The sequence below is a fragment of the Bos indicus genome, chromosome 6 (assembly GCF_029378745.1).
Source record: "Bos indicus isolate NIAB-ARS_2022 breed Sahiwal x Tharparkar chromosome 6, NIAB-ARS_B.indTharparkar_mat_pri_1.0, whole genome shotgun sequence".
NCBI lineage: Eukaryota > Metazoa > Chordata > Mammalia > Artiodactyla > Bovidae > Bos > Bos indicus.
This window is the reverse complement of record NC_091765.1, coordinates 16,619,744-16,632,463: the sequence shown is the minus strand read 5'-3', so window position 1 is coordinate 16,632,463 and position 12,720 is coordinate 16,619,744. Positions and strand designations below refer to the sequence as shown.

The 12,720-nt window shown below is 34.9% G+C and overlaps 1 protein-coding gene across 2 annotated transcripts in view; it reads left to right on the top strand.

The window, feature by feature from the left end:
• The window catches only part of SEC24B (SEC24 homolog B, COPII coat complex component), an 80,559-nt gene extending 68,397 nt beyond the window's left edge, over positions 1-12,162 (top strand). For both annotated transcript variants that reach the window (XM_070791075.1, XM_070791074.1), the window contains 12 exons: positions 106-161; positions 391-597; positions 2,679-2,802; positions 3,233-3,391; positions 3,889-4,062; positions 4,666-4,776; positions 5,416-5,591; positions 6,200-6,337; positions 7,025-7,129; positions 7,883-7,975; positions 10,920-11,023; positions 11,264-12,162. In XM_070791075.1, coding sequence (XP_070647176.1) covers positions 106-161; positions 391-597; positions 2,679-2,802; positions 3,233-3,391; positions 3,889-4,062; positions 4,666-4,776; positions 5,416-5,591; positions 6,200-6,337; positions 7,025-7,129; positions 7,883-7,975; positions 10,920-11,023; positions 11,264-11,378 — 1,562 coding nt within the window. In that variant the 3' untranslated portion in view covers positions 11,379-12,162. The remainder of the gene's footprint in view (positions 1-105; positions 162-390; positions 598-2,678; positions 2,803-3,232; positions 3,392-3,888; positions 4,063-4,665; positions 4,777-5,415; positions 5,592-6,199; positions 6,338-7,024; positions 7,130-7,882; positions 7,976-10,919; positions 11,024-11,263) is intronic.
• The last annotated feature ends 558 nt before the right edge of the window (positions 12,163-12,720 follow it).

Sequence of the window (12,720 nt, the reverse complement as noted above, 5' to 3'; positions counted from 1 at the left end):
GTGCATACCCTTTACATGTTTGGACTTAGAAAACTAAGAATTTTTAAATTCGAAATTCTTTTGAGTTTATTTATATTTTGGTTAAAATATATGTTTTCCCTATAGATGTTTTTCTACCTACTCCGGATAGCTTACTTGTGAATCTATATGAAAGTAAAGAGGTGAGATTGAATTTTTTTTTTTAAGTATTAAAGTATTTCTGTTACTTCATCTGATTGTAATGTTGAACATGTGTTTCCTTGGTATATATTAACATTGCAGTAAACAATGTAGGTAGCATATCTGTTGACTACTCACTTTACAGTCCTCCAAAATGTAGTGGCATATACTGTACTCTGGAATATTGCCCTTCCTTCTCAGTAATTCAGCTTTCAATCTTTGTTTCCCCAGCTTATAAAAGACTTATTGAATGCGTTACCCAATATGTTCACCAATACAAGAGAAACACACAGTGCTCTGGGTCCTGCTCTCCAGGCTGCCTTTAAATTAATGTCTCCAACAGGGGGCCGTGTGTCTCTATTTCAGACACAGTTACCTTCCTTGGGGGCAGGGCTTCTGCAGTCCAGAGAAGATCCTAATCAGAGATCAAGCACAAAGGTATTTTATATTACTTCCTCTCTCATATTCAAGATCATGGCTTCTACCTCTATTGACTTAATTATTTCAGTCTCTTTTTCTAATTCTTTGATAGTGAAAAAAAAAAACAACTGGTAAGAGAGTTTAATTCAAATTACCATTTTGTTGTTGTGTTGCAGTGTGTTCTTTTTAATATTTTGTTTATGAGTCATAGAAATTTAGAAATTATCTACTATAAGCCTTTTTTTACAGATGAGGAAACAGATTCAACAGTCTTGCCAAAAGTTAAATAAATATTTAATGGTAAAGATGTGACTTGGATTTTCTGACTCTAGTGTTCTTTTCTATTTCACAATTGATAAAACTTACTAAATCTGAGATATAATTTAATATGCACATATTAATAAACTTTTAATGAAGGTAATACAAATCACTGTATAAAACTTGGAACATGGAAACATATAGATGATCGGTTATCTTACTGTCAAGATAATAGTAGTTAAATAAATACAAGTAAGCACAGTTGGGCATCATACATGTATACTATATTTTTTTGTTGACTTTTTTCACTGAAGTGAGCATTCACTCATAGTGAGCATTTTTGGAGGTCCCTAAAAATTCTACTTAAAAAAGGTTTTTTAGTAAATGAGAAAAACATGATTTCGTTAATTGCTTTCTTGCTGTTTAAGAGTGAAATGAGGCTGAATGTTCCTAAGGTTTTACAGTGAAGACTTGGTCAGGGTATTTTAACCCCAATTTCAAATACTCGTTTTTGTTCTGTAAATAAGTTTTGTCTGACCTCAACTTACATATATGAAAATGTCCATTGCAACTAGTTATGAGTATGAATTAAAGTTTTAATAGTGTTGTAAATCTTTAGCCACATATTCAGTTTTTCCCTAAGATAAATTCCTAGAAGTGAAATTATTGGATCGATGAGTATAAACTGTATTTAAAATTATTATTTTATTTTACTTATTGGGATTTTTAATCAACCTGTACTCTTAAGGACTCTGATCTTCTGGGCACCATTAAGGATTGCTACTTTTTTATTCTTTACCAATTTGCTAAAGAAGAATAGCACTGTGTTTTACTTTTGAATAGCACCGTATTTTACTTTTTATGAAATTGTGTTTTTAAATTGCTTTTGAGAAAGAAGCTAATTTTAAAATAAACTGGGGACAAGTATATTTTTTAACTCATCAACAAGTACAGCTAGCTTTATCCAGTGCGTTGATCCATCGTAATCCATTATGGAACACTGAACAAAAGCAAAGTGTTTACTGATTTCTTTGATACAGTTTTGGGTTTTTTGTTCTCATGTAACTTTTAGAAGTATTGTCTATCTGCCTGAGACTCAAGAATTTAAGTGTCTGTTCTGTTTTAAACTCTAATATAATAATCATACACTATAATTGAAACATTTTGTTGTGCAATGTAGTGAAATAATTAAGAACTTGGAGCCCGGCTCTTGCATTCTTAACTCTTCTCTAGTGCCATCTCCTCAGCTTAAGTGTCCTGATACCAACTGGAAGGATTTTGCTTAATCTGTTAGTCTCTCTTGTTATTGTGTAACAATATATATATAATAATTGGTAACAGCACTCATTCTGGAGCCAGACTGCCTGGATATTCCAGCATCTACCACTCAATAACTATGTAATTAGTCATTTGTTTGCCTCAGTTTCCTCATCTGTAAAATGTTGTTAACTCTATGAAATATATATTATTATGAGGATTAAATAATTTAATTATATAAGACATCTATGCTGCCCTGCTGCTGCTGAGTCGCTTCAGTCATGTCTGACTCTGTGTGACCCCATAGACGGCAGCCCACCAGGCTCCCCCATCCCTGGGATTCTCCAGGCAAGAACACTGGAGTGGGTTGCCATTTCCTTCTCCAATGCTGCCCTATATGTGCTTTTATAAATGTTAGTGATTATTCTCATAGGAAATCTATGCCAACTACCTAGACATAAAAAAAAAAAAAAAATCCATAGTTTGATAGGGGGACAGACAATATTCTCTTCCTGATTGTAACAGACAGAAATATATGATAATTCAAGATTTTCTAGCTCTTACTTTATGACCTGTTGACTTAGGTTGTACAACATCTTGGCCCTGCAACTGATTTTTATAAGAAACTCGCTTTAGATTGCTCAGGGCAGCAGACTGCCGTGGATCTGTTCCTTTTAAGTTCCCAGTATTCTGATCTCGCTTCTCTAGGTAAGGACATAACATTGTATTTATCTGTTTTTACATAAACATTTTTAGCATATAATTAAATGTAAATTCTTTACTAAGAGTTCTCAGTTGTTTGGGAGGAAGACCTGTGAATTAGATAATGTCTATGAAAATTACCACTAAACTTTAAAAAAAAAAAAACCCTAATCCTATACAAATGTAAAATGTCAATCTGGGTTGTTGTTTTTATTTAAATACAATTCTTTTACCATTCTGCTCAACAGTAAACTTAATATATATTATGTTTTATAAATATATCTTTCTCAGATTTATATATTATCCCCATTTTTGACCACTGTATGTTTTTTTTCATTATAACTTAGACTTCTTCATAATACAGAATCTGTACTGCTGTTGGACAAATAAATGTTATCGTTTCAGTAGCTAATACTTTTCCTTTTTCTCTCTAAAGCTTGCATGTCCAAGTATTCTGCAGGGTGCATCTATTATTACCCATCTTTCCACTATACTCACAATCCCTCGCAAGCAGAAAAGTTACAAAAAGATCTAAAACGGTATCTCACAAGAAAAATTGGATTTGAAGCTGTTATGAGAATAAGGTGTACTAAAGGTATGAAATTGCAAAAATTATGCTTTATATTATATACTTTTTTCAAAATTAATAAGCATTCACATATTGACAACCTGTGACCACCTTTCATTATCATAAAAAAGATTTTCTACTTGATCCAACTAGCTGTACTGTTTTAAATATTATTATTAAATAATCATTGTTCAATTTTTTAAGTAATTTGAATAAGTAGGTAGAGGAAATGCTTTGCCTTATTAGGAGGAAGTCAAGAGAAAGCCCATATTGGAGGTGATTTCAGATGAATTTGAGGAATAGGGAGGATCTTAAGTGAGAATTGTCAAATTAATGAATGACCGTTGCCTTCCTCATCAAACAGCCTTCAGTTTAGGTTATCTCTGTTTTATGTGAAAAGTATTGCTCCCCAGTTATCCTTTTGATTCAAAATCAGAGATATTTTTTATTTAAAAAGTAGCTTTAACCTGCGGTAAAGACACTAGTGCTACCTCATCTTTTATAACAAGTTTTCTTTTCCCTAGGTCTTTCCATGCACACTTTTCATGGAAATTTCTTTGTCCGTTCCACTGATTTGTTATCCCTCGCCAACATCAATCCCGATGCTGGATTTGCAGTACAACTCTCTATTGAAGAAAGTTTGACAGATACTTCCTTAGTGTGCTTTCAAACAGCCCTATTATATACATCTAGCAAAGGTAATGTTAACAGAAGTGAAATGTAACCTGCCCCAGTAATTCTCCCCTCTTTTCACCTACCGGGAGACTGGGGATAGTGAACACCAATGGGAAATAATGGAATTTGTGTTCATCAAATATACGTTCCATTCTTTTTTTTAATACTCATTTTTAAATCTTCAGAGAGTACCTTTTTTGACTTGTGGAAGACTTGTACTCCCAAAATCATATTAGCATAATAACTCAAACTAAATCTGTCTGGGTTATCCTGAGCGTTATTTCTTTATCCATAACATGAGAAATTCTCCGTGGCACTTAAGGTCTACGTGGTCTGTTTTCTGACATTATACCTTGTAACATATAATTTAGAATGAGTAATGCTAAGATAAAAACCAGAACCTAGTGTTCAAAATATAGTGTGTGTTCATAGTCTATGTTCAGGTTTAGAGAATGTTTAATTTTCTTTAAAACATGTTCATTGTAAAAGTTTGGTTTTGCCATTTCAAAATTCTGTTGGTAATTTCATACCATCAAACAATAACTTGAATAATATTTTGACCTATTTGCTTCTTTATTTCTTGGCCTAATGTATTTTGCAATGATGTGGGTTCATCCTTTGACTAGGTGAGCGGAGAATCAGAGTGCACACTCTTTGCTTGCCAGTGGTCAGTTCGTTAGCAGATGTATACGCGGGAGTGGATGTACAAGCTGCCATCTGCCTCCTGGCAAACATGGGTAAGTAAAAAAGTGAAGCAACGGGTGAAATATGTTTTTCTATACTAAAATCTGAAGCCTGGGCGTTGTTTTACCCTAGAAATTCCTCATTTAAAAAGTATTTATATTTTACATTTTCATTTACAACAGTGTGAATTGGGCTGTTCTCATTCTTACGAATTCCTTAGTTTAAAAATCATGTGTGGGATTCATAATCATTAATAACTGGTAGCATCTCAAGTGTTTTTCAAATGGGGACTTCATGAACAAACTGTGGTACATCCATATGAGGGAATACAACTCAGCAATAAAAAGGAATGAACTGTTGATATGTGAACAGACGTGGATGACTCTCAAAGGCGTTATGCTAAGTGAAAGAAGCTAAACTCAAAACGCTACATACAAAGGATTCATTCATTCAACATTCTGGAAAAGTGAAAATTATAAGAAAGAAGAATAGCTCACTGATGATCAGGGTTGGTGGCAGGAGGAGGATTTTTACTACAAAGGGGCAGCCACACTCAAGGGAACAACTGAAATGTATTTTTCTAATCTAAAAATGAACTTTCTGTTTCTTAAGTACTGCATGTAAATTTTCTCTCTCACAGTATTCACTGGCATCTAATGGTTAAAAACTTTTTCATTTTGGTTGCTTTATAGCTGTGGATCGATCAATTTCCTCAAGTCTATCGGATGCAAGAGATGCCTTAGTGAATGCTGTGGTGGATTCCTTATCTGCGTATGGCTCAACTGTCTCAAACGTACAGCACTCGGGGTTGATAGCACCCAGCTCCCTCAAGTTATTTCCTCTCTATGTTTTGGCCCTTCTCAAACAGGTAGCTCTCTATACATTGTTAGATTTAATAGTCTTTTGAAATTTTCAATATATAGGTTTCCAAACCTAGTTTTTCTGGTGGGTGGTAGGGGATTAAATACTTGATTAGACAGTTGCAGCTTAGCATTGGACGAGTCATAAGCAGGAAGAGATGAATGGAAAATGAAGGTATGCAAATACATGATGACCCTCGTGAAACTGTATGCTCTCACTCTAGCGTGTGGGAGCAGTGTGAATAATGGTGTGCATATAGCACACTCCTAGTGTGTGCTCCTGGAAGGAGACTCTAAGGAAAGGGCCTGCTGTTCACTGAGCATCTTCCCAAGCCTCAGGCACCGTAATACGTGTTATATACACATCATCGTATTTAATCCTTACAGCTGCCTAGAGGTATTATTTTCCCCTTTTTTCTTACGATGTCAGTATACCTTTGAGAAGCTAAGTAACTTGCTCACGTATCTACCAATTAAATTCTGAGCTGAAAACTGAATCCAGGCCTATCTGGTGTGAAGGCTGTGCTTTTCCCATGGCTGATGGTATATATCTGTTTTAATATTTGTCCACCATATTTATGTTTTACTGAAAAATGTATATTGTTTCTCCATGTAGAAAGCATTTAGAACCGGTACAAGCACACGCCTGGATGATCGTGTATACGCCATGTGTCAGATAAAGTGTCAGCCACTTGTTCATCTAATGAAAATGATTCATCCCAACCTGTACAGGATAGACAGATTGACAGATGAGGTACGGTTTTTTTTTCCATTGTGTTTGAAATTTTTTAATTTAAATTTATTTGGGTGTCTTGATTCTGCATCTAAGATAGTAATGTATTGTTAACAATTTCTTCCATCTGTTTTCCCCCTGTGACAATAATACATTAAATACAGATGTTAACTACGGATTTGATTAGACAACAGGACTATTAGATAGTATCATGGTTATGGCATTTTCAAAAATAGTTTCATATGGCAAGTGATTCACTTCATGAATTTGGTTACATTTACTACAAAGCTGCATTATAGAAGGGTATTTCCATTTGTATTTTGAAGGTACTGACAGTTTCTGATGTGATCAGAGTGGAACTTTGACTATATTATTGTAAAATAATCTGGTATGCAACAGTATTTTTAGTATGCAAATATGTAATGTCTTTTTTCCTATTCTTTGGAATCAAAAAGTCCTTTGTAGCAGATATCGTAGTTGTACTTTTAATATATCCTGACCTCAGAAGGGAAGGAAATGGGCAGATCTTTTTACCTAGTCAAGTTTTTATCTTTTAAATTTGAATACCTTTGTTCAAAGGTCAACTGTAGTTTTTACATATTACAAAATTATCAAGTATTTTTCAGTATCAGAGCTAGTGGCCATTAGCTTCCAGCCTGGGATAATAGTAATGGAAGGTCATTCACATTCTATCTTTTTTCTTTTCAGGGGGCAATACACGTCAATGACAGGGTTGTACCTCAGCCACCTCTTCAAAAATTGTCTGCAGAAAAACTGACACGAGAAGGTGCTTTCCTTATGGACTGTGGCTCTGTAAGTACCCTTTAGTGACAAAGCTCCTTTTGCAGCTGGCAAAAGGAGAAACACAGGATCCAGCTCTGTTACCACAGATTAGGCAATGAAAGGTGGATTGGGAACTCAGGGACAATAAATTGGAACTGGCTCAGGAGATCAATTTATTTAAGAGAAGTAAAGAGATAAATTCCTTACTTCAAGGAATTTTTCGTCTAGAATCATAAAATTTTAAGGGACCTCAAGAATTTTTCTAGTTCAACTTGATCTATTGTCTGAAATGCCATTAATAATGAGGATTTCATGAGATGTCATTGGACAGGGTGGTGGTGAAGGGTGTCAGAATAGGCAGGGTGGCTTCATGAATGACACCTTGTGACCAGGAAAAGAAGTCTAGTAGCCACAGTACGGGGTGGGGCAGTGGTAGGGGGCAGGGGACATTAGTACAGAGACAGTGATTGAAATAATGGAAACAGTGGGTAGGAAATACAGTAAGTCATATACCTTGGTTGAAGCATTGGGGGAAGAGTAAGGAAAATGGTAAATGTATTTTATGAGAAGCTTGAAATTGAAGCAGAAAAGATATGAGCCACTCTGGATTCCTGAATGCAGGTTCCAAACATGCAGGTTCCAGGTTTCCTGTTTACTTTCATGTTTGTTCCTACTTGATTTGAGCTAGTGTACTGTGCCTCTTTTATGCTTGATGATTTTGAGAAAATTAGCTGTAATGAGTTTCCAATTAGGGAGTGTTACTGTGGTTTGTTTTGTTTTTAGGTTTTTTACATTTGGATTGGAAAGAGCTGTGACAATAACTTTATAGAGGATGTGCTTGGGTATCCTGATTTTGCATCAATACCACAGAAAATGGTCAGTGGATTCATATAGTTTTAACTTTTTGTGTACTTGTTTAATTTTTCTTTTTTGAGATATAATGCACATAAGAGTCACCATTTTAATCATTTTAAAATGTACAATGCATTTGTTTTTATTATATTCACAGTGTTTACAACCATTTCCAGTATATAATTTCAGAGCATTTACATCACCTCAGAAAGAAACCTGTATCTCCCAACCTTTCTGTTTTCCCTGGGCAGCCGCTAACGTACTTTCTATCTGTGTGAATTTGCCTGTTCTGGACAATTTGTATATATGGAATCATACAGTGCAAGGCTTTTTGAGTTTGGCTTCTTCTCACCATGATTTCAACATCCATGTTGTAATGTGTATCAGTACTTCCTCCTTTTTTATGACTAAATAATAGTCCATTGTATGAATATATCACATTTTGTTTATCCAGTCATCTCTTCTTGGACATTTAGGTTATCTCTACTCTGGTGCTATTGTGAGAAGTGCTTCCATGAGCAGTTTGTGTACAAATGTTTGTGTGAACATGTTTTCAAGTTCTCCTGGATATGTAACTAGAAGTAGAATTGCTGGGTCATATGGTAAACTTTTTAAGCAACTCCAAAGTATTTTCCTGGAGAAGGCAATGGCAACCCACTCCAGTACTCTTGCCTGGAAAATCCCATGGATGGAGGAGCCTGGTAGGCTGCAGTCCATGGGGTTGCTAAGGGTCGGATGCGACTGAGCGATTTCACTTTCACTTTTCACTTTCACGCATTGGAGAAGGAAATGGCAACCCACTCCAGTGTTCTTGCCTGGAGAATCCCAGGGACGGGGGAGCCTGGTGGGCTGCCATCTATGGGGTCGCACAGAGTCGGACATGACTAAAGTGACTTGGCATAGCATAGCAAATTATTTTCCAACAACTTTAATTTGTCTAATTTAAATTATTTTGCTGATAATAAACATAATTTTTTCAGTAAGCCTGTACTGTATGTATGTTGATACCAAAGAAATATGATTCTGAAAGCAGTTCTCTATGCTACTTAATGGAAAAGGCCTACCTTATTCTTGGATATTGTAAATATGCCATTTCTCCTAAAATTAATGTAAGTCAATGTAATTCTTAACCACGTTCGCTATTTATTTTTTAAAATTTGCCACATTAATCCAGAGTTTATTTCTAAGACTCAACAAAGAAGAAAAATGAGAAAATGATTTGAACAGGTAATTCATAGGTAGAAATTATAGTAGTGGCCATATGGATCAATGTTCAGCTTCATTTATAATTAAGAAAACAAAATAAACTATTAATAACAGCATAGTATTTCTTTCATTTATCAGATTTTGCTCCCTGGTAAAAATTTTTTTAAATCTGATTATAGGCAATAATGCAGAGGGGATAGGTCAGCAGGCCTATTGATTGGACTGTATACATTTACACAGTCTTTAGGAGGGCCATTTGACAATATCTGTTGAAATTAAAATCACACCAGCGTATGACACAGTAAATTATTTACTCCTAAGAATGTATCCTGTAGATATACTCATGGAAGTATTCATATGTACACATATACTTAAGAGGATATCGTGCTTGTATGCCAAGTCTCTTCAGTCATGTCCAACTCTTTGCGACCTTTGGACTGTAGCCCAAGCTTCTCTGTCCATGGGATTATTCAGGCAAGAATACAGGAGAGCGTTGCCATGCCCTCCTCCAGGGGGATCTTTCCGACCCAGGGACTGAACCCGCATCTCCTGCGGCTCTTACATGGCTGGTGGATTCTTTATCACTGAGCCACCAGGGAAGCCCCAATTAAATCTCTGAATCTATTAAGAAGAATACAATCTGAAAAAGAAAACAATGTGCATAATATCCATTTGTATTTTCAAAATGTGTTTCTATATATAATAGTGGCTATATTATATATCAGAGAAGGCAATGGCACCCCACTCCAGTACTCTTGCCTGGAAAATCCCACGGATGGAGGAGCCTGGTGGGCTGCAGTCCATGGGGTCGCTACGAGTCGGACACAACTGAGCGACTTCACTTTCACTTTTCACTTGTTTCATTGGAGAAGGAAATGGCAACCTACTCCAGTGTTCTTGCCTGGAGAATCCCAGGGATGGGGGAGCCTGGTGGGCTGCCGTCTTTGGGGTCACACAGAGTCGGACACGACTGGAGCGACTTAGCAGCATATTATATATATTTAGAAAATATATGAAAGAATGTACATAAAAACATGTTTTTCTTGTACTTTTTAAATGCTGATATAAATTTAAATATAATTAACCCAAACTTTTCTGTTTAAATTTTTGTATACTATGTACTTTGGAAAAAACTCATTGCACACATAGAAGAATATACTTTTTCTTCACTGCAGGTGGATTCTTTACTGTCTGAGCCACCAGGGAAGCCCTCAGATATACATACACGCACACATATATATAAAAGAATAGATTTTTTAGGTCCTTTAAAAAATAGTCTTGCTATGGTTTTTAAATATAACTAAACATTCACACTATTCTTTTAAATTTCTTGCCCTTCAATATTAAGGACAAAGGAAACATAAAATTCTGTAAGAATGTCTGTTATTAGAATAATGTTTATAATTGTTTATAAGTGAAATTGAAGCTTAATGATAGCCCCCCTGATCTGAATATTTCCTTTGGAAGAAACAAAAAGTATAACACAATATGAGTAACATACTAATTGTGTGTGTTTTATTGACTTGTCTGGAAAAACTATAATATTCAGGTAAAATGTCAGTGGCATGCTTATCATTAAATATGTCTTATTAGTCAGAAAAACAGATTTATCAACAATGTAATAAATTTCTTGTGTTTGGTTGCTGCTGTTGGGGCTGGAATCGAGTGCTGGCGTTTGGTGGTGGTGGTGATTATGATTGAGTTCTAATACTGCCTAAGTCTGTGAGAAAGAAAATGACTTCCTAATTGCGTTTTTTGCCAGACACATCTTCCAGAGCTAGACACACTTTCATCAGAGAGAGCCAGATCCTTTATAACTTGGCTTAGAGACAGCAGACCATTAAGCCCAGTTCTTCATGTGGTAAAGTAAGTACTTCTGTAACTTAATTATGAAATTGTCTTATCCTGTCCAATCCATGTGAAATTGTTTGTCTTCAAATCAAATTTTAAATAATAATATCAGAACACATTGTAGTGGTAGAAGGCTGTTACTTGATTAACATCCCCTATCCTTTTTCGTAAAAGTCCCCACATATTTTTTCTAATGTATAAGTATTCTTTTTAATAATGTGCATTTTTAGATAAATATTCCTTTTTCTTTTTCAGAGATGAGAGTCCTGCCAAAACCGAATTTTTTCAACATTTGATTGAAGACCGGACAGAAGCCGCCTTCTCTTACTATGAATTTTTGCTTCATGTTCAGCAGCAGATTTGTAAGTGAAGTGAAATAAAGTTGAATAAGAAGAAAGAGATCTATAACCTAGGTAAAGCATAATCTGTCAGAGAAGCACTTAGGAAATTTGAAATGAAGGCACTTGTTACAAGAGGCAGTACGTAGCGTAGCGCCTTGTCTGAGGCTTTGGCAAAAGGTAAAGAGTAAGAAGGAACTTGACAGATTTTCTTCACCCTAAGTTTGACGCTGATGATGCTGTTTCACCAAGTATATTCTGAGTTGGTTTCCACACATTTCCAGAGTGCAGCAGTACAGTTCTCTGTTCATTGCACGCTGGCAAACTTCTGTAGCTATGTGGGATGGTATGTCAATGAAAAATTAGATAAATTCTTTTTTCTTATAATTAATATAACACTTCTGGACTTGAACTTTGACAGGAGATGCCAAAAGGCAGTGGTACCGTGTTATTTGTTTATATGAATTACTTTTTAACAAGGAATGATTCATATTCATTAAATGAATTCAATATTTTCCCTGTAAAAACAATAGAATTTCAGTACATGAACTATAGAAAAAATATATATATAATGTATATAAATGTTACATTTGTAAAGAAAATGTAAAAATGTAACTACAGAATATGAATTGCTTAAACTGTGCTGCATTGTTGGATGACAACTCTTTTTGTCGCAGTTAGAGAATGAGGTTGACTAATGCATATTATGAATTGAGTCCACAAAAGAAACACAAAACTCTTTGTAATTCTGTTAAATCTTTTATGTGGATTTATTTATGATCAGCCTACTAATTAAAAATATTTTGCTTGACAATATGGCTTTGTGTTTTGTGTGTTTATGGTTGGGGGAGAATTGGTGGTATTCTTACATCTAGGATGTATTGGATTTATTGCTCGAGGAAATGCAATGATACTGTTTCATTAATTTTGTGGACATTACCAAGTACTTACTCTGTTTGTATTCGAAAACAAACCCTACTTTCAAAATATATATGACTGTTAACTAATCAAAACCTTAATTTGTCTTTCTTGGTTAAATTAGGCATTCTTTTTCCTTGTACATTCATAGCAAAATTTTTATAATGTGACTATCCTATTTAATTGACTTTTAAGATTACCATCTGGAACTTTGAGAGTGATTTTTAAAAAAATCTTGTTTACTAACATTTATTTACTATAAAACTGTTAATGATCCATTAGGTTGTAGAATAAAATTTTATTATAAACACTGTAAAAGTCCTACTGATGAACTTTGGAAGGGAAAAGGCTCTTGATGTGTGTGATGAGTGGTTTTGCGCTTGTTGGGTCTCTTTTCTTTGGATAAAAATAAAAGTACTCTCTCCCATTCCCTGCTGGAAATGAGAGGTTAAATGA